The sequence below is a fragment of the Antechinus flavipes genome, chromosome 2 (genome assembly GCF_016432865.1).
Source record: "Antechinus flavipes isolate AdamAnt ecotype Samford, QLD, Australia chromosome 2, AdamAnt_v2, whole genome shotgun sequence".
Classification (NCBI taxonomy): Eukaryota; Metazoa; Chordata; class Mammalia; order Dasyuromorphia; family Dasyuridae; genus Antechinus; species Antechinus flavipes.
Window position 1 is genome coordinate 220,075,593 of NC_067399.1, and position 23,052 is coordinate 220,098,644.

The 23,052-nt window shown below is 33.7% G+C and overlaps 1 protein-coding gene across 1 annotated transcript in view; it reads right to left on the minus strand.

The window, feature by feature from the left end:
* The window catches only part of LCLAT1 (lysocardiolipin acyltransferase 1), a 119,448-nt gene that overhangs the window by 44,470 nt on the left and 51,926 nt on the right, over positions 1–23,052 (minus strand). Inside the window, exons 4-5 of the mRNA XM_051976200.1 lie at positions 9,842–9,988; positions 9,051–9,167 (exon numbers count right to left, since the gene is read on the minus strand). Of these exons, the coding sequence (XP_051832160.1) occupies positions 9,051–9,167; positions 9,842–9,988 (264 nt within the window). The remainder of the gene's footprint in view (positions 1–9,050; positions 9,168–9,841; positions 9,989–23,052) is intronic.

The following is a 23,052-nucleotide window of genomic DNA, read 5'->3' on the forward strand; positions in this document are numbered from 1 at the left end:
CAGCCTCCATCTTTCTGGATGCAGATGGCATTTTCCATCACGAGTCTATTGGAATTGCCTTGATTCATACCTTATTGTTGAAGAAAAGCAAGCCCATCACAGTTGGTCATCACATAATCTTGTTGCTACTGTATATAATGATCTCTTGGCTTTGCTTACTACCCTCAGCATCTGTTCATGCAAGTCTTTCTAGGTCTTTCTGAAATCAGAATATAATATTCTGTAGTATTCATATACCATAACTTACTCAGCTATTTCCAACTGATAGGCATCCACTCAGTTTCCAGTTCCTTGCACTATAAAAAGGACTGCCACAAACATGTTTGCACATGTGGGTTTTTTCCTTCTTTTATGATCTCTTTGGGATGCTCAAAGCATATGCACAGTTTTATAACCCTTTGATTACAGGAACTCAAAAAATAATTATTAATTTTTTACATATGATTGGGAAATATTTAATGAAATAAAAAGTTTCATAGATAAGAGTGTTATGTGGGAAAATGTGTTATTTTTTATGAAAGTTAGGTTGATGTAATAAGCTAAATATTTTGTATAGTAAAAAAAATACTGAGAAGGGCTTATTAAATAATTAGTGATAAAGGGGAAACAGTAGAGAATAATAGCATAGTAGAAAATAACAGAATCTATAAAAAATGTATTGAAAATTTAAGAGAAGAAAACCAGCCAAATTGAGAAGATAGAGATAATAAAGGATAAAAAGGAAGATTGTTAAGGAAACAAATCAAAAGAAATGCTAACAACTAATAAATATATATAACTAAGCAGTCACAGTATTGCAATGAAACCACATCTCTACATGCTAATCCAAAAGGTACAATATAATGTTTTTCATATAAAGTCAGGGAAAAGATGGTATAGATCAGAGAAAGGAAATGGAAAAATGCCAGACACAGTGATAACATAAAAATTTCAGGGAAAGAGAAACTGATCTTTAGATAACAAAAAGGTTAGGATTAAAAGTGATATAAAAGAGGAAAACAAGACAATCATACATAATAAAATGACCAGGTGATCACTCAGAAAACTTTTTTTCAGGAACATATTTATGTGAGAAGAGATACTTTGTTTCATTTTTTAATCAGCATCATGGTTAAATATGGCTTTTTTGGGGAAAAAAAGAAACTTTGTTCAAAGGAGTTAAGTTAAATGAAATGGCACCATGTTGGGTAGACAGGAAATTAGACACATCCAAACAGGAACTGAAAGGCACCTTGAAAAGGTCTCCATAGATAATAATAAAAGGAATTTTAAATACATCAAAAACAGAAAGTTAACCACAGAAGCAGATGGATTATTTAAACAAGGTATATGCATAAATTAATTAAAGGAAAAAAAATCTGAAAATGTACTGGCCTTGAAGTCAGTAGATCACAGTTACAGTTCTGACTCAGTTATTAGCCTGTTTTATCTATGGGCAAGTCAATTAACTTTCCCAGCTTTAGTTTCCCCATCTGTAAAAATGAAGTCAATAAATTTCCACCATTTACTAAACAGAATTTTTGCGTGGAAAGCATTTTAAAAACTGAAAGCATCACGCAAAAATTTGCTATTATTACTACCTATGTCACATGTTTTTATAAGAAAAGCATTTTCAAAATGTAAAGTACAATATAAAGGAAACAATTATTATGGTATGACTTTGTATTTCCTGAATTCCTGAGTTGAATTCAGTTATTGTTCTGCAACTTGCACTTCATTCTGTATAAGTATTTCACATATTGATTTCTTCTCTCAAATGAAATTTATAAACTCTGAGATACAAGGAGTCATGAGTTATATCTTTCATATACCACACCACAGTGTTCAAAATGGTATTGAGTATATATTAGGCCCTCAACATTTCCATGTAATCCTGAACAACAAATTATGTCTCTAGTCTACACATCTTTAAAAGTGAGGCTATGGAGACAGGAAAAATATAGAGATTAATTTATTAAACTACAAGTCATAAAAATCCACAAATAAGAAATCTTACCGTTTATAGGTTACGTATTTCATTAGTAAATGCAAAATCAAAATAAAATAATTTTGGCTATGCATTTCCTTGTTTAATAACAATCTGAAATTTAGTACTATGCTTTCATTGGGTATTACTGTCATACCTCAAACTTTTATTTGCACAAAAAATAAAATGACCTGGACTCAGGCATGCATTAAGTATTCATGATTATCCTTCTATATATATATTTAATATATTTCCATGTAATTACCCAATGACAGATAATTAGTTCTTGGAACTCTGTGAGTTATAAGATGGTTTTATTTAATGACAAGGTTCTAAGCAGTTTGTAGTCCCTCTTCTTTGAAAGCCATGCCTCACTAATCCCAGAACAAGTATATCAAGACCACCTTCTCCAAAGCTTAAAACTAAATAGGCTTTGTGTACGTTTGAGGGCATTACACATACTTTATTCCTTTTAAATGATGTCTCTATTCATTCCTCTCTCCACTTTGGAAATAAACAGATTCATCTTTCAGCTTTAAGTAGAAAAGTTGGAATTCATTTTAAAATTATATTTTGGATTTTTTTCTACTAATTACTAGATTTAATGATAAAATCTAGATAAAGTTGTTTGGATAAAGGAGAAAAATACAGAATGGTACCATGGAATTCCCATTTTAAGAAAAATAGAATTGTACTGATAATAAATTTAATCTTTTTCATATGAAATACTCCATAAAATCATGAATTTCAAAATGGCAAGATTTTAATTCAATTAGATTAGAATAGAACATAATTCTATAAATCTTATTTAGCTACAATTGCCTCCTAAGTCAATGGCAGCTTCAAAATGCTTTTTCAAAGAGAAAGTTGCATGATAATGGAGAAAGAAGGAGAAGAGAAAGGCATCCTCAGAAGTATTTCTGATTTTTAATGCCCTCAGTGGATCAGTCTTTCTATATATAAAATTCTAATAAACACTACCATTCTGAATTCAAAAGTGGTTTCCATATGATTTAGTAGTATTTGCAGTGTTTGTTTTCTGGACAAAAAAAAAAGTAAAGTAGGTAAATATTAATCACATTTGTACAAATAAACAAATATATTTATCAAAGAAATCAGCAGGAGCAAACTGACCCATCTATTTACAGACCATCTCAAAAGGATTTACAGTTTATAATAAAATTAATAACTGCTATTAGTTATTTTGGTAGCTAATAACTATTTTAATTGACTGAAATGACTATATAGTGGGCCTTGTTCACATAAAACAATTCTAAATAATGTACAGTAAACAACCTGTCTCATCTCTTTTCATTTATCTATCAGTTTGAACTATACCTTAAGTACTTCTGAAAAATATAAAGCAAAACAGAACAGACAATCCTACATAACAGGAGTGTTTTGTTTTGTTCCATTTTTTTTGTCTTTGGATTTCTGGTGGAATCTAGTATCATACACCTTGCAACACATAATAGGCACTTGATATTGTTGAATTGGCAAACTGAATAAAAAGCATCAGGGTAAACACTTAGCAGTTGTGTAACAAAGAAATCATCTAATTTCAGTGTCTTAAGCAATTTAATGAGATCATAAATTGTAGCTGTTGATTGATGTACAATAATAAGAGGATTTTACTGATTGAGAATGCCCCATATCAATGACACCACAGATTTATCCCCTTTTGTTGTTGCTGTTGTTCAGTTGTATATGGCTTTAATCTTCCAGTGACTCTTAGTGATCTTCTGAACTATACTGTTCATGGGGTTTTCTTGATCAGGATAATGGAGTGGTTCACCATTTCCTTGATTGAGGCAAATAGTGTTTAAGTGACTTCTCAGCATCATACCGCTAATAAGTATCTGAGGCCACATTTGCCTTCAGATCTTCCTGAAGGCAAGACCAACATTCTATTCATTAAATCACCTAGCTCCATCCTCCTTTAAGAAATAGCAACACTAATAGTACATACTCTATAAACATGAAAACACACATTTTCTTAACATAGCTTCCCTCACACATTTTATTTGCCCTTATCTTTTCTGTCCAACATTCTGGTGCCTCTGCCCCCAATGTCTGTTCTTGTTTGACTCATGAAGAAATCCAACAAAAACCCATGTGTTTTCTGCCTTTCTTCCAATCTCCCTGTATAATGCCTTGTGTGTATCCCTCCTCCCTGGCTCACCTACCACTCCTTGACAGAGTGGCTTACCCCCAAGCCATAACAGTTCTCTTCTTAGATATGTGAGTCCAAGAATGACAAAAGATATCAGTAGCTGTACCTTATAATCAACTCTTTGATTTATGGCACACTGAATATGAGTTGAATCAGGAAAATTGTGTGCCTTGTTCCCTTCTGTCTGACACTACAGCTATACTGTGGACCTCTGTCCCAACTCATGTACCTCAAGTGGCAAAGAGAGACTATCACCTTCCCTTATAAGAAATTTTGATATTCCCCATTTCCAGTCTGTCTTAAGCCAAATATGCATCGCATTTCACAAAGATTTTCACTTAAAATAGCTAAAATAAAAAGCTGAGAAAACTCAGTTAATCTGGAAAAGCCATCTGCACAGAGAAAACAATTGCCTGATGAGAACAGACAAATGAAGGTAATTATTAACTGTTTTCAAAAGGCTTTCTTTCATATAGTTTTATTTTTAAACTCCATATATTTCACATATTTTACCTTTAAACTGTTGTCAGGAATAAAGTTAACAGATCAAAATAAAATTATTACCCAGAATTCATTTTCAGAATATTTTAAATGAAATAAATAACACAATATTTCAAAGAAATAATAAATGGGGGAAATTTTCACACATTGTAAAGTAAGGTATTTAAAAAATTTCCACTTGATAATATAGTGTTACAATAATTATTTGCCTTAAACACAATTAGAATTTTTATACCTCAGTAGATCAATGTTTATATTTATCTGTATTTGTGATGTACAGCTCTAACGTTTTGCTACATAATGAAATACTTTAATGTTTAATGCCATCAATTTGTAACCATGAAGCCATATTAAGTCAAGGAATATTAAAGGGCAAATTAGTTCTATGGGAACAATTCCACATGTGATTATACAGGTAATTAATTTTTATGTTACAAAATAGGTATTCAATCAAATATCATGATAGTGGAGTTTAGCAAATCTATAGTGAGGTTTGAGTATAATGAATAATGTTATTGTGAGGGCAAATCCACTTATAGGGTCCACTCTTCTATGGTATTAGGATAGGGAATAGACTTGTGATTTCTTTCACATAGAGAACTTCAAGCTAAGGAAGCTCCCTTTCCCAATGCACCTCAGCATCTCTTTTGCAACTTACAATCTTAAGAGCGCTGTCTAGAGCACTGAAGATTAAATTATTTGCTCAGGGTCCAAATAGCCATATATGTTAGAAAAAAAAGATTTGATCCTATTTCTTCCTATATTTAAAAGCAGCTCCTAAGAAGTTATTTCCATTTTACCCCTTTTTATATGTAGGAGAGAAAATGAAAGGGATAAAGTGTCAGTGAAGGGGAAAGGAGAAAGAGAAATAAAGACAGAAAAAAGAGCAATGCATGCTCTATTCATAAAGTATAAAACATTCAGAGAAACAGAACAGATTCTATTTTATTAATAGTTTTTAGTCACAAATATCAAATCAAAGTATTAAAGACACAAGAATATTGGATTTTAGATGAGATTCATCTCCGCCCCCCCCCTCAATTTCCCCAAATGCTACCTGCTAGGAAAAGTAAATAATATGCTATTTTAGGTATGATTCACTGAGTAAGATGAATGTATTGTGTGTCACAGCATTCGTTAGTTCTTGCTGAGAATTCTTAGTCACTGTTACGCATGATACTTATAAGCAAGAAATAAATGGGATTATTCAATGAGGGGCACTGTGCACTATGCAATAATTTGAATAAGGACATACCATTTTACAACATTGCTGTCAGCAAAGATACATATTTGAGAATGGCTTATTACTTTTTTTTCTGTTAAGTAACCTTCAATAACTTTCTGAGAGGCAATCAACAGACAACTTTTCTTACTACAGTTCAAAAAGAAGAAGCCAAACACAGAACTCCTCCACATGCAATTTCATGTCAGTCTACTAATGTCACCAAGCTCAGTTAGGATCTTAGTAACTTTAACTAATAAACTAGAGTTACAGATCACAGAATATGAAAGTTAGAAGGGATTTTGTGGCCTTCTAGTCCAATCCATATATAAAAGAAATCCCTATAATATACCTGATAAGTGATAATGAAACTCCTACTTGAAAACCTACAAAGAGAGTATACCCATCATACCCATCATAATAGGCAACAAATTTCACTTTTTTGATAATTCTTTACAAGTTGCAAAGTCTTTTTTCTGACAACACTATCTAAACTTACCTCTCTGCAGCTTCTAACCATTGCTTTGTATATATAGAATCTGACAAATAGCAAGCACTTAGTATATGTTTGCTGAAAAACTCACTCTTGGCTCATTTTTAGAGCCAAATAAAGCTACATAATTTAATTTAATCTCTCCTCCACATGACAGTTCTTCAAATACTTGAAGACAGACATTATATTCTTCTATTGAGTCTTTAGTGCATCCTTCAACTGATCCCCATATGGCAGAAACTATTAAATTATCCTTTATCTTTCTTGCTGTCCTCCTCTGGACACACTAGCTTATTAATGTCCTTTTTTTAAACCAGGGCTTCATAAATTTTTTCTACTCACAACCCCTTTCACCAGAAATTTTTATGTACTTCCAGGTATGGATATATAAAACAAGTATACAAACAAAACATTTACTCATACTAAATCATAATTTCACAATAGCCACATTCAATGACAAGACCTCAAATGTGGTCACAAATCACAATTTAAGAAGCTGTACCATGGTACCTAAACTGCAGATAAAATCTGGTGTAAATTCATAACTCTTTTAAATTTAATATTATAATATTCCTAAATTGACAGTTAAATATTCCTTAACTGATAAATGAATAGATATAATTGAATAATAGATCTAGAAATTAATGCATTTAAGATACGCCAACTTCTTGAAATGTCTTGCTCACAATCTGCTTTCACCCTGCTTCCAGAAACTTATTCCTCATAACTACCCAAAACAAACCTTCCGTGTCAATTAGGCATCTTTCTCCATTGTTCATCACATACCATACTCATGCTAACTTCTGCTCTCGTGCTGTTACCTCAGCCTATGGCCTTTGTCAATTCTTTCTAGCTAGCTAAATCTTACCCTACTCAAGGCCTACCTGAAATTCCAGCTTCTATACATAGCCTTTCTTGCTCTAACTCTTTCTATTCTGAACACTTATAGCACCTGTATTCTATTGATGGCCATCAAAAGAAGAAAGGAAATGTTTCTCCTAACCTCAGGATTGACAGCCATAATACCTCACTTATATCATAGTGAGAGGAACAGTGAAGTGAACTGTCCACAAGGTGTTAGGAATCAGGGGTCTTCATCACTATAAAGTATGCTGAGCTATCTCCACCCCTTGAAATTGAATCCTAGCACCAGCCTATCCCCAGGATTGTGATGAATAGGGATATATTCCAGCATTAGTGACTTCATTTAGTTGCCAATGTTCCTGACCACTACTTACCAGAACTGGTCTTTCAGTCTCACCATCTGAGAGACACGATCAATTGAGATATCCCCTACCTGACAATTGCAAACTCCTTAAATATCTGTATGTACTAAGTCATCATGCACAGAGGGGACGAACATATCACTCTGCTACCTTTGCTGCCTTTCCCTAGATTCTTATCCTAGTCAAGTTGAGTTATTCATCCCTTCTTATTCTTTTCCTTTGTTCTGTCTTTAGCTTTTCATACTATAAATGGTAGTGTTAAACTAAAGCAAAAGACAAAAATTTATGAGGACAGCATAGATACAATTTTAAAACAGAATGTAATCTGTGTTTTACTGTATTTTTATTAACTTTGTCAAATATCTCCCAATTACATTTTAATCTAGTTCAGACCATACTCAGGAGTTGTGGGTCATATAAAATGAATGCTTGCTTACTCTAACAGTAAATAAAGTAGATGACTGCTTATTCTAACATTCCTCCTCTTTCCTTCGCTTCTAAAACATTGTTTTTGTCTTATTTTGCTACCTCTCTGATTACACTTTTTCAGTTTCCTTTCTTGAAACATCTCGGAACTATGAATTAAGTGTGACTATAAGCCAAATTTTTAACCTATGACTTCTTATCTACCTGAACTTTCTCTCGGTTGATCTCACCACTTCCTAAGGGTTTAATTATCATTTTCTTCACAGAAGCTCAGAATTTGAGAATTATAAAAACCTTCAGGGACCATATGGCCCAGTCCATATCACAAAAGGAATTACCACTACAGAATCCCTAACCATATCACAGAATATCACAGAAATAATTTAACTGATTTTCAAAGTAACTCATCATCTTTCCACCTTCTATGAATGAAGATAGAAGCAACAGCCTGCATTGCCCAACCTAGAATAAATTTGACAATTTTTAAAGTAAGCCAGTACTTGTCCTTCTCCATGAATGTGAACATATTTTGGCAAGTTTTTCTTTTGTCTTTCAATCATAGTAATAAGCTGTAGCTTATTATTAAGCCATGCTATGGAACCTTCTTACTCGAGCATTCAAAGACCTTCACAGTCTAATCTTTCTCATTTTAACAACTACTACTTTTCTTATGAGAACTTTCCACTCCAGATAAACTGATCTAATTACTTCTCTCAAACACACTTTGAATTTTCTTAACACAATATGTGTTTTTGTGTTTTGCTAATCGAAAAGCCTTTATTCTTTCCTTATGCTTTTCAAAATCTGTTAACGTCTCAAGGTCTTGATCAAATATTATACTATGTTTTATTCTGATAGCACTTAACGAAAATGGGCGATTTGATAAGAACATCCTTTTTATTTTTCAAGCATGCTTAGGGAAATTCTTCAAAACTTACTAAGTATAAGGAGTTTAGCTTATACAATATAGTCACCTTCATTCTAAGAGTTAGTGGTATATATTTCAAAAATACCAAATATATTTTGAAAAAGATTATTTTTACCTTCTCTTAGGCATTCCACTACAAAAGTAAAGCCTGTAGTTCTTGGATGTAAGACATATTCATATTTCTCAAGTCCATTCTTTTCAGCAAACTCATTGCTTTTAGCCTTGCTGTTTTCTAGATAAAATTATAAATGATTAGTAAGCATATAATATTGAAAAAAAATGAGGAAAGAAAAGGTACAATCTTCTTGGACAACTACTTTGTAACATGCTAGCAGTAAATTATACTCTAATTCTAAAATATGCTACTAATTTTTTAAATTCTAAAACACACTTCAAATATTGAGTCATATTTTTCAGTCTGTTTATTCTGAAAAATTAGTAAGCTTTAGATCTGATTGGTAGACAGGAGTTCTGTATGCACTTGTCACTAACAAATAGTAATTTGGGCCAAGTCACTTCTTTTATAAGCTTCAGCTTCTTCATGAGGAAATCAGAATCTCTTTTTCTTCCACATAAGGAATGGCTCTCTTAGCCATCTATTCTCCTTCCTTTCCTGACAGACACCTGTTGAAATCTCTATTCATTCAAAGTCCATCTCATGCACAAGATCTTTCATGAAGTCTTTCTGAGAGTTTCCCTCCTCTTTTATCTTAGTCTATTTGACTTCTCTTATTCAGTTAACATATTCAAATTTGAAATTGTGGCAAAATATATAAAATATATATTTGTCTTTTTCTGCTTAGTAGATTGCAGTTCTACTCAGTTTCACCTTTGTACCTAAGAGTATTGAATTAAGCACTTAAAAAAATTGGTTGGATCAAATTATTCCAACATAAGACAACTTACCTGTGAGATCAGTCCCTTCTGGGAATATGAGGAGTTGAAGTGGTTCCTGAATATCACAGAAATAATTTAACATATTTTCAAAGTGACTCTTATCATCCTTCCACCTTCTATGAATGAAGATATAAGCAGCAGCCTGCATTGCCCAACCTAGAATAAATTTGACAATTTTTAAAGTAATCCAGTACTTGTCTTTCTCAATGAATGTGAACATACTTTGGTAAGTTTTTCTTTTATCTTTCAATCATAGTAAGTACTCTATTATGCAATTAACTTCCATTGAATTGGGACCTATCAGACTCCTTTTAAAGGAAATTCCTATTTTCCTAGAACCCCCAACCCTCCTTACCTCCCACAAATTCTGTTCTCTGCACAGTACTTATCCTATTCTTCAGGAGATACAATCCCACATTTTGTTTCAAGAATTCATGTTACACAGAATACATATATAAAAACTAAATACCCCAAAACCCCAGTTAAATGAGAAAGGTTTTTTTTTGTTTGTTTGTTTTTAATAACTGATGGATAGGAGAATGAGTGAAATTTAGGGATTAGCTGAAAGAGGTATCTAAATAGGCAGATGAAGTTAAGAACATACCTCCCAGATTCCCTATCCTTAGTCATAGCAGGATTTTTTATTAACCTCTCAGAATGAGGACAGGGGAACATAACTAGTTCATTCTTTTCCCACTTACAAACTGACTGGATTGAGAGGACAATTAAATGAGGTTGTTAAGGGATCAGGATATATTCTTGATTCAAAACATGAATAGTCTCTTAAAAGGGGTTGTAACTTCAGGGATACTGAAAAATCTTGAGACTTTGAAATGTAAACTAATTTAAATTGCCTCCAACTTTCTGGGGAACTTGCTTAGAAACTTTGTAAAAAAGAAGGTAATTATTAACAAGTAGTAATGAGATGGAATGAAGGACATGTAGGATTAGGTCTCTGTTCTTTTTAAAATCATTTTTTTCATGTACAGGAGGGTGGTAGGCTGGCAGTAGGGGTTTTCCTCTGCCTGATAAGGAAGGACAAATAGCATCTTCACACTCTCATCAAGACAGGCTGAACTAAACCCAGGAGGGCTTGTAATTATAATAATATATGTGGGGGGTGTGTGTGTGTGTGTGTGTGTGTGTGTGTGTGTATTTACAGTTAGTATTGAGAATTAAATCCTCAATTTATAGAAACTTTTTAATAGATTTGTATGTACTAAGCTAGAAATTTCCTAGGAAGTCCATTAGATGACAAGTACTCATAAAATATCTCTCTCCCTCTCTTGAGAAAAAATTATCTGCTTATTTAGTACAGGCTCAAAAATCCCAGGTATGCCTGTATAAAAAGGGCTGATCAACTTCAGTGCCAAAGCCCTGCCCCTGTTGGTATAGTGTGAAACATGAGTATTAACATGAGAAAAAGTAGTCAGTGTAATGCATAAGATTTTTAGAAAAAGTACCATGTGACTTAATTTTTATCCTAACAAAAGGTTTTCAACCTATTACCTCTAGAATCAAACAGGAAATACTCTATATTCTCCACAGGATCCCCTTTAAGATAATGTCTTTCTTAAATCACTCTGTTTAGTATTCCTATAATAAAATCTGAATTCCTATTATGAAATCTGAAAAGCATCTATAATTATATAGGTAAGACCTATTTAGCTAATTACTCATTTTAGGATTACATGTAATCTTTGTAATATTCCTGAATTATTTATGATGCCATCTTTAGGTCATTTTTTTTAGTGCCAGATTTGACTGGCATGTTGGTTTAAAGAATACATGGCCATTTCAATTGGTTAGAATTCAGTCTACAAACTTGTTTAAAAAAAAAAAATCTAAATAAGGAAACAGTTCATTGCTGTTTTCATTTTTTGCTTTATTTGTTTATCCTCAATTGCTTTTATTTAATACTTCTGTTATATTTGTGTATGTGTATACATATGTTGAGCTTAATGAAAAAAATGCCTTAAAATCATTATCACAATTGTTATCAAAAAGGAAAGTCAAAAGCAAATACTGAATTGGTTAGACTTTAATTCACATTAATTTTCCCAAACATCATTAGTAGAATAATGTAAAATAATATAATTATTTTGTAATAATTATATATAATATAATATATAATATATATAAAACAATACATAATAATGTAATGATGTAAAATAATGTAAAATGATAAAATGACATAAAATAAAGACATTTATTTTTTCACATAAAAATGGGGACATTTTATTTGTATATAAAATCTGGGGCTACAGTAAAAGGGGAAGACAGAAAACCCCAAACATACAGAGAAACTTGGATTCAAAAGAAGCAAAGTTTTGGGGAGCTTTATTTCTTCTGCCAAAAAAATAATCCTGCCTGAAATAAAGGCTGCTTTCTATCCTCTCTCTATTCCCTCTAAAACTCTATGCTTCAGAATGGTTCTGAAGGTTCATATGGCCAACTGCTGTTGTTTAATATATCCTCCCTGAAGCTTATAATATGTATAATTATTATATTAGAATTAGTTCATTTTCATTAATTGTGAATAATAAATCTGGACCCTTATATGTGAAATCAGGCAGGTGTCAGAGCTGTTCCACGACGAGTTTAGAGAACTGACATTAAAGATAAATGCTGAAAAGAAGTCAGATCATAATAGGAGAATCTGTCAATATATCTCAGAGCACTGGCCTCCAAAGCAGTGGCCTTCTTATTTCCCAATCTATTTTTCCCTCTATTTCCCAACCTTTTGACAAACAGAATAACATATGTCTGCTACCAGTGTAAAGCAAATGTTGAAGAAGAGTCATGATTGTATAAAATAAACGTAGTGTAATCAGGATTTCAGGTCTCCTGCTAAGCATTCGTTTGCATTAATAGGTTAACAATTTTCCATTAGTACAAATAATAAATGTAGTACCCAATTCCATCCCAGGAAGTAAAACACTATAAAATAATTTGCAAGTGATTTGCCACTAGGAGCCAGAGGCTCAAGACACTTTCCTCAGTGTATTTGTAAGTGGAATCTTTTACTGAGCCATATGGAAAGTTACCTCACAAACTAAAATATCTGTCGTCTCTCTCAAGTTTTAAAACCCTGATGATGTATATATCTGGTTGCCAGACTATTTGTGAGAGGTTGCTATTTATTAACTATTCTCTCAGAACATCTAGAAAGATGAGCTGGAAGGCTTAAATTCTATACATTATGGCAGAAGGAACTACTAATTAAAGCAAGAAAGATGGAAGGAAGGAAGGAAGGAAAGAAAGAAGGAAGGAAGGAAATGGGAAGAAAGGAAACAAACAAATATGGGAAGGAAGGGAAAGGGAAGAAAGGGGAAAGGGAAGGAAGAAAAAGGGGAAAGTAAGGAAGGGAAAAGGAGGGAAGGGGAAGGAAAGGAAAGAAAAGGGGAAGGGGAAGGAAGAAAGGAAGGAAACAAACAAATGTGGGAAGAAAGGGAAAGGGAGAGAAGGGGAAGAGGAAGAGGAAAGGGAAGAAAGGAAGGCTGGAAACAGAAACAAAATATATATATATATATGTATTCATATCTGTATGTATGTATGTATATGTGTGGGTGTATATATACATACATACATACACACACACACACACACACACACACACATACACACACACAAAGTAAATACAGGGTATTGAGAGTGGCACCAGTAGTTGGCAAAATTAAGAAAGTTTTCATGGAAAAGGTGGCTTTTGTGCTGAATTTTTAAGAAAAGAGATTCTAAGATTCAAAGGCAAGGAAAGAAATGGATGCCAAGCATTGGGAACAACAGTGTAAAGGAAGCTATTTTTTTCAATCTGATCCAACTTGATCTCTTTTTACTACAACTCATTCACCATTAAATTGGTGGACACCATGTATGCATTAAAATACATATATACATAACATATATGAAAACTAGATAATCTGCCTATCCAGCTGTATACCATAATCTAAATGATATATAATATTAATTTACTTTCTTTTTCTATTATAGATAATATCACACAAATCTCTTGAGCACTGGTATGGGTTTCAGTGGGAAAGCAATTGTTATATTTTTCCAAGGCTCAATGTAATTTTTACAATGCTTTCTGAAAAGAGAAAACTCTTGTCTTGAATTGGAAATCATTCTTTTGCTTGGACTTTGAGTAAGACACCTTCTGTGACCTTACAGAAAGTAAACCTTATTTAATGTCTGTGTATCATGTTTCACAGTTTTATATAATCTTAGTGTATGCACAGGAGATATCTTATTTAACTAGAGGCTTTAATGTTCCATTTTGTTTCTCTGAGTAAAATACATTTAAAAAAAAAAAAGTAGGATCTTATGTTCCCTATAATTATTTGACCATAAAGATAACATCCGCTATATAAAATAATCTGAAATTCCCCTCTCATATTTTCATCAATGATATAATAATGGATGTATAACCATTTTAATGAAGATTCTGGATAGATGACAGAGCCGGCATGTATGGTTTCATAGCTGTAGAAATCTTCTTGCTATTGTTTTGGTAAAAGTTATGTCAAATATCTTTTCATATTCTACTTTTAAGATATATTGAAACAATCTGTCCCTAAGTATCTTCAAAATTTTGTCACCTCTAGACTAGTTTTCTACTGATTATATTTATTCAAGTGCAGATATTTTTTTCTGATCATATCTATAGTATTAGTCATTTTCTCACACGCACTAAAGTGTTAGAAATCAAATTGGTGATTCCAAGAAGTTAAGAATTGGAAAAGAACTTGGCCTGGTGTGTCATTCATGAATATCGTCGCCAACATTAATATAATATATTGACAATATATCATTAAATTTCTGCTTGAAGTGTTCTAAAGAGGGGGAAACAACTACCTTTTCCTACTTCTTGAAGCAAATAATTTCACTCTTAATTATTTTTTTTCCTGACAACTAAAAAGTATTTGAAAGCTTTGTAGTTTCTATCCACTGCTCCTGGTTGTTCTGCTCTCTGAGGTCAGTCAGTCAGTTTATAATTGTTTATTAAATGCTTACTATGTGCTAGGCACTGTGCAAAGTGCTGGAGATACAAAAGGAGGCAAAACAGAACGCATGTAATCCTTCTTTCACATATCCTCAAATACTTGAGTATAATTAGCATAACCTTGCTGTTTTCCAGGCTAAACATGCCCAGTTACTAGTATGACATAAACTGAAGACCTTTAAGCAGCCTGATTGCCCAGCTTATCAATGCCCCAGCACCCAGAACTGAGCATAATGGGGACCAATTCTTGGAATCTATGCCTTTGTTAAATGATGAGTGGGCCACCTTCTTCCCCCCATACCAACTACCCATTGGCAATAAAGTAACTGGAGGGACTCAGGCCAAGCCAAGTAAGCTTCCCTCTGTCTCAGTGCTCCTTTTTCTGACAATGCTTCTTTCCTCTCCACTCCTCCTGGCTAGAGTGATCCCTGCCCTCCCCCTCCACACACACACATCTTGTTCTGGAATGAACCCAGAATCCCCACTCCACTCTTAGGTCTACTCCTCTTTCAATAATGACCGCAGACTAATAAGAGAACCTTCATGAGCTCTATCAAAATATCCTCAGTACTACTGAGCCTTGCTATCTCCTTTGCCTCTGTAGCCTTAAGACCTCTAGGCATATTTCCATTAAGTCCAAAGCTGAATCCTGCTAAATATTTTGTGTCTCTTAATTAGAATATAAGTGTAGCGACGGCGCTAGCACCCAGGATACCCCAGAATCAGCCGGAGTCAGAATAAGCAAAAGTCCATCTTTATTCTTGGTTTTAGACTCAGGATTGAATAGGATGGAAGCAGAATCTCCACGACCTTCCTTTTCCCTTGTCTACCACCAAGACCCGGCTAGTCTTACTCCACCCCCTACTTCCTCATCCAATCCTTTGTATACCAATCATTGAGCCAGTACGGGAAGGACCATTTTCCAAGCATATGCCCATAGAGTATTGTCCAATCAGTAGTTAGCCTCAAGCGCTCAGCAGTAACGATCTCAGTGCATCAACCCAATAGTTTCAGCCCTCTACATCTAAGCTCTTAGAAAGGGGAATTGTCTTCTTCTTCCATTAGTCCATGACACAGTGATAGGCACAAAGTAAGAACTTAGCAAATGCCTTTGCCAATTATTCAGTGATGATGATAGATCACTACAAAAATTTAAGGAGTTGTTGCCTTTCATGTCTGTTTACTATCCTCACTTCATTTACAAATGCTTTTAGGATGATACAGCTTAGGTAGATCACACACCAAGCTTTCCAGAGGCTCATTTTCCTCTCACTTTAGTGAGCTAATACCAATCTATCACTTTCCATTTTCTAATTATCCTTTTTGGTGACATTTTGCAAATGAGCTTTTATTTTTACAAAACTGTTGTCTTAAGTTGATATGTTTATCTGCTTGCTCATTTACTGTTGCTCTCTATGGCTGGGGCTAGTATCTTTTCAGTAAATGTTCTCCATCAAATTAAATTTTTAAAATAATTTCTTTAAGTGTTCTTTGTTCTTCTAGCTCTTTGCTGCCACACCTTGAAGGAGGTCCCATTTTCATCTGAATTACAAGACTGACATTCTGTATGGTGCCAAGAAAATTAGCAGGGCAGAGAATGGTGTACATCAGGAGTCAAGGTGAGAGCAGTGGGGAGCATGATCTACCTTTTCATTCTTTATGGTAGGATATCAGCAAAATCTGAATGAAAAATACAGCGAGTAGTTTATGTCATACTTTCCATTGTGAGAAGTGGATTTATTTGGTTTCCACATTTATAAAAACTAAATTGGAGAAATGAAACTTAAATTGAAAAACTGAAATCCACAGGGACATCAGAGAGCTGAGAGGGGGAGAAAAGGGGTGAGGAAGAAATGTTAGCTCCCCCAAAGAATGTAAGAATATGAGTTCCTTGGGGCAAGGACTGGGTTTCATGATCAGGGGTGATGGCCTAAGATGTGAAAAAAATCTCTTAGTCTTTGCCCCTAGTTTTCCACTGCAATCTTACCCCTACCAGAATGGAAGTTTCTTGGGAGCAGGGACTAGATTGAGCATTTGATAGCTTCAGGTTTTCTTACCTCATTTTTAGAAATTGTACTCCAGCTAATGAGAGAAAAGGTCAAAAGGGAGTAAGGACTATATAAACTATATAAACCTGTGTTTTGCAGCTGTGCTTTGCACTCCTATATGGATTCTGCTGTCCTGAGAAGCTGCCCTTTCTAATGAGATGGTAATAAATTATTTTTGTTTTTTTACTTTGAGTCTCTGATTTTAATTTGGTTAACGGTCACTGTCCCACATATAGCTCTTACAGCCACAGAATTTCTTGGCTGAATACTTTAGGTTTTGGTAATGTAGAAAATTGGTATTAATATTAAACAAAGGGAGCAGCAAGGTGATATAGTAGATAAGAGTGCTAGATCTGGAGTAGGTAAACTCTTCTTCCTGAGATCAAATCTAGCCTCAGACACTTCCTACCTGTGGAACCCTGGGCAAGTCATTTAGTTCCATATGCCTCAGTTCTCTCATCTGTAAAATGAGCTGAAGGAAATGAAGGAAAAAGATACTTTGCCAAGAAAATCCCAAACATGGTCCCTAATTTGGACACAACTGAAATAACAACTTTTAAGAAAGTATCCCATGGTTGCCAGGAAGAGAATTTTAATGAATGGAAAAATGAAAGGAAAAAAATGGGACCCCTGAAACTAGAGTAGGCTATCCCCATGACTTGGTTGTAAGTGATTATTTTAGAGTTCTGGCCTTAATTTTTCAGCTGTATTTCCTCCTGCTTCTTCTTTCACTTTAATCAAACTGCTGTTTCTGGAACACACCTCATATTTTTCTACCCACATATGCTATTCCTTCTGTCTGGAATCTCCTTCATTTTACATCTTTACCTGACATATCTTTATTATGTTTGTTGATAAATCAACTTCTTGAGAAATCAAGCAATTTGATATTGATTATATATGCAGTGTCATCTAAAAATTTTCCCTATTAGGCATGCTGCAAAAGAACACCCAAACATAAAACAAGTAGTACTTGTAAAGATGAAATCATGGTTCCTTCAAATTTTCCAGGTTTGATTTAGTTGAGTGACTCCAAGTCTAGCACATTCTATTATACCATACTGTCCTTCTAACAGAATTCATTATATCCTTCCCTCTGGCTAAAATACCAATTTCCTTTTTAAAAAATTGGGGAAAGGGGGCAGCTAGGTGATGTAGGACAGAGCATCAGCCCTGAAGTCAGAAGGTCCTGAGTTGAAATCTGGCCTCAGACACTTAACACTTCTTAGCTGTGTGACCTTGGGCAAGTTATTTAACCCCAATTGCCTCAGGAAAAAAAACAAAAAACAAAAAACTTCCTGTCAACAAAAAATTTGGGAAAGAGAGAGAAGATGGTTACAGGCTGGCTCATTTAACTTATGGCTATCCAGTTCCCTTCATTCAATAATTTTTGCAACATTTGCAAGAAGTTAAATGAGTGGCAAAACTGAATCTCAAGAATATTTACAATCATTACATGAAGAGAACATGGAGGTCAATATCAGCTCTAACAGCCTTGTAAATTGACTTTAATTATTAAAGGAAGCAGTTACACCTCAGAAAATTAGAAGCTGATTTATTTATTTTTTTATTGTCTAACCTACACAAGTGTTAATGCAATTAAACTTAAAAGTATGTTTCCCCGAGTGCAAGGGATAATGTTGTAAAAAAAATTACCCTGGCATGGATTCTGTCAATATAAAGTTATTATTAAATAAAATAAAATAAAATCTTTTTTAAAAAAAGTATGCTTCCTCACATTTTTACCACTACCCTCAGCCTATTTGTTAAATATTTGCCAGTATCCTCTTGTACTGCACTATAAATACTGCTTGCTTGAGTTCAGCAGGAGAACAACAAAAGGCTTAGAGAATTAAGACATCACCAGACTAGAGGAATGATGACTATAGAATGATAATAATAAACAATAATGAACAACAACAATAGAAATTTATATATAAATTAAAGTTTACAAAGTGCTTTACATTCAGTATTTCATTTGAGTCTCATAACAGCCATGGTCAATGTTTAGGACATGATAAAAGCTGCTATCAATACCAATTTATGTTCTGTAATGTCATATTGCCCAATTTTAAAAAAATAAACTTTTTAATTAATTAATTGCCTTACTGTTACAAATTTAGATGATATCTTAATTAAGAAGCAGTGTGGTGTGGTAGAAAAAATTTGGGTTTAAATACTGCCTGTTATTTATTGTGTGTGAAATCTTGGTCATATCCTTTGACCACTCTGGGACTCAGCATACACCTATGTCAATTGAAGAGACTGGACTAACTGACCATAAAAGCGCTTCAAGATCTATCCTTCTATCATACCTTATTTTCAACTATATGACCTGAATATACTCAGCAGAAATACAATCAGTCAGTCAATACAATAATCAGTCAACTAACATTTATCAAACATCTATCCTGTGCCAGAGACTGTGAAAAGTATGGGGATACAAAGAAAGGCAAAAGAGTCCTTGCCCCTCAAGGAACTATCTATCAGGCTGACAACTTGTAAACAACTATGAACATACAAACAAGAGTAGTATAAATAGGAAATAATCGTCAGAAGAAAGTCGCTAGAATGCGATATTTTAAAAGGGTACAGAGATATAGTTTCTGGGTATTTAATAATTTTATTAATAATATTAGCATTTTAATAAAAGAATGGTCCTTTGGTGTCTCTTAAACCAAAGACAATTGGGGAGGCTGGCTCATAGCTGTTGTGTCCTCAAGAAGAAAAGTGTTCAAAAGGAAGGTATTCAATGCTGATTGGTTAACAATTAATGAGAAAATTAACATTATAATGAGGGGCAAAGAGGGACAATGTCACTCCTGGACTATCAATGTACCCAGATCACTCCAGCCTTGGGCATTTTTACAAAAGGTCTTGATTCCTTATAAGGTTGAGTGGGGTTGTATAAAAGAGAAGGTTAGCTCAAACTTTAGAGACTGAGGTCTTGAAATAAGGATAGAGAAAAGAGAATTCTGGATCTTCCCAAATCATTAGTTACTAACAATAATGTCTTTCAAGAATTAAGGGGAAATTAAAAAGGCTTCTTTGGAAGTCAGAGAAGCCAGGAAGCAGAGATAATAAGAAGGGAGTACACGAATTAGAAAGTTTCTGAGTTAATAACATTCCTTCATTTCTCATATACAAGCACAAAAAATGCACAGATTCAAACAATGTAAATAGTAACTTGTGGGATTCCCACTAATTGATTTATTTTTGAGTCCAAAAATTTTCTCATATTTGTGAGAATATATATTTATTTGAAATAGTATTTATATGTACTAGTATTTATTCTATGAATTCTTTCATTTGATAATTTCATCACAGCCCAACCATACATGGATACATTCAATAGGAAATCTCTGAGGCTAGGTAAGTGTTGTGTTTTGCTTTCTAGAGCTCCCAAACTGAAGTGATCAAAATATTGAGTCTGCTTTCTAGAGCCCCCAAGTTGGAGTGACATACCGTTGTTTTCTAGAGCTCCCACACCGAAATGATTAAAATATACCTTCTTAGTGGAGAAGTGATGAGGCAGGACTCCAGATGGTGGAAAAATGGAGTCCGTTTATTTTTCAAGGGCTTTCCCCTTTATATAAGGTAACAAAACCAACAATGAGCACGTGAGACCACATAACTTGCTATTGTCTGTAGTTTGCCACCTAGTATCACCCTGCTTCAATCTCAACACAGGTTGTCACTGCCTCCTGACTTCTCAGGAAGGCTGAGATCCCTTAGGGGAGTTAGGGAGCCCAACCAGACATTGTTAGCAGGTTCTCTCTGGGCTGAAGGGTCTTATACCTTATCCAGAATTCCCCCACTGACTGTGACCCTCTACAGGTAAGAGTTGATTGATTCATGTCAACATGACTCTGATGACCAAATTTAGCTGACCATCTGACAAGAAACCATATGGCTGGCTCATTTCAGCACAAAATTTATATAGCATTATGATGGAATTCTACGACGTGTTTAAATTAATTTCTTTTTATATTATAATTCAGGTTTTACCTAAGTGATTGCATGTTTAATCTGTCCAGTTCTGCTCTGTGAGAGAAGCCACAGAAATGAGTAAATGCTGAGAATGACTGAAATGTAAGGCAGTTTTGAAAGAGAAAATCTGCACTTTTTGTTGTTCTTCATTTGTGTGAGATTCAACTTTGGTATTTTCTTGGCAAAGATACTGGAGTATTTGCCATTTCCTTCTCCAATTCATTTTACAAGTTAGAAAACTGAAGGAAAAAATTAGGAAAAAAGATGATTTGCCCAGAATCACACAGCTAGTAACTTTCAAAGATCAAATTTGAACTCAGGTCTTCCCAGGTCCAGGTCTGTTTCTCTAATCACAATGCCACACAATTCTTGCCCTAGCCTACTCCCTTATCATTTTTACTCACCAGAGGCCTAGCATATGAATGATTTCAAAAAGGCCTTGAATGAACTGAATAGGTTTTCTTTTCTTTTCTTTTTTTTTTTTTAAATAACTTTTTATTGATAGAACCCATGCCAGGGTAATTTTTTACAGCATTATTCCTTGCACTCACTTCTGTTGAATAGGTTTTTAATCTAATTAAGATAATTGATTTTGACTCAATAAATCATGGTTCTACCCCATGAATACCTTAAGCTGCTGTGTTTAAAACTACTAATGAATGTAAAAATACATAGTTCTTGCTTTGTAAGGTCAGAATGCAAACAGGGATTTTTCTCTAAAGGCACTGAACACCATCTGGCAATAGGTGCAGTTAGGGCAGAGTTACTCAGGCCATGAGAGGAGGGGGCATTGTCTGCCCTAAGCTGAGAATTGTAAGTACTGAAATATGAAGGAGATTGATTTCATCCCTTAATGCTCACTAATACATTGTAATCTCCCATTCTTCTACTATTTTCTCTTCCCACACAATAGATAGATAGATAGATAGATAGATAGATAGAGGAAATATGGACAGACAGATTTACAGAAAGATACACACACACATACACACACACACACACACACACACACTCTTTGGCAAGTAATTTAATTTGTATTATTTACACTTTCCTACATACAATAAAAGGTGTGGAGGAATGAAGAGAAGGTGGTGAGGAAAGGAAATGCATTCCTTTTATAGAAAATTTAAAGTTTTAATAAGAATTGTGGTTTTTTTTCTACACAGAAAATACCATTCTGTTTAGTAAAAGACCATAATTAAAATTACTACAAATATAATAGCTCCAGTTTTATTTTTGTTTACATTTAAAATTGTCAGTTCTTTACAAATATAATCACAGATAAAACTGAATATTTTGCTGAACAAAAGTAGATTATCTTTTTTTTTAATTCATAATTATCTCTTGACTAATAATTAACTTTCCTACAGTGTACTGACAATGTTTGAAAAAAATTTTAAATAAGTTGTTTTGGGTCATGTTTGTTAAAACCAAATGTCTAAAAAGTGAAAAACTTCAGAAGTACAAGTCCAAAAATTTATAAAAATCTAATTTAACAAAAATCTTCACAATTTTGGCAAATGGGTGATTCTCTGTAATGCTAACTTTATGAAGAGACTCCTACCTAGTTTCAATTTTCCCACTACCATGATTACCACAGAAACTGCTAAAAATACATCTCTTATCTTTTACATGCCTTTAGAAACTGAGACTGAATGACAGAATGTTTCAGGCTCTGCAGTCTCATATTATCTATATTCCTTAGAATTCATAATTTCTCTGGATTTCATAATCATATGGTGCAGTTTAACAATTTAAGAATCATTATGACAACATAATTTGATGACATCAGGTTATATTAACGGAAATTTTATTTCAATATGTTAGTCAGTTGTTGTCCATGACTTTTTCCATACCTCACTTCCTTAACAACCCAGTTGTTCATTTAAATTCTCACAAAGAATCAACCATGATGATTGTTCATATATAGTTTGTAACATTTTGTACTTGTGTATTATAAAATAATGCTCAATACCTACTCTTAATATACTCTTCTTCCCATGCTTTCTTTACTTCCTCATAATACATCTAAATTATAAGAGTTAGACAACCTCTATTAATGATTTCTGAATGATCAAATAACACCTCACTAGACTTCTATCCTTTTAATTATTTATGCCTCATATTCTACTCTTACCCCACAAAGAATTACATCTATGCCAACTGGACATTAAGTTGTA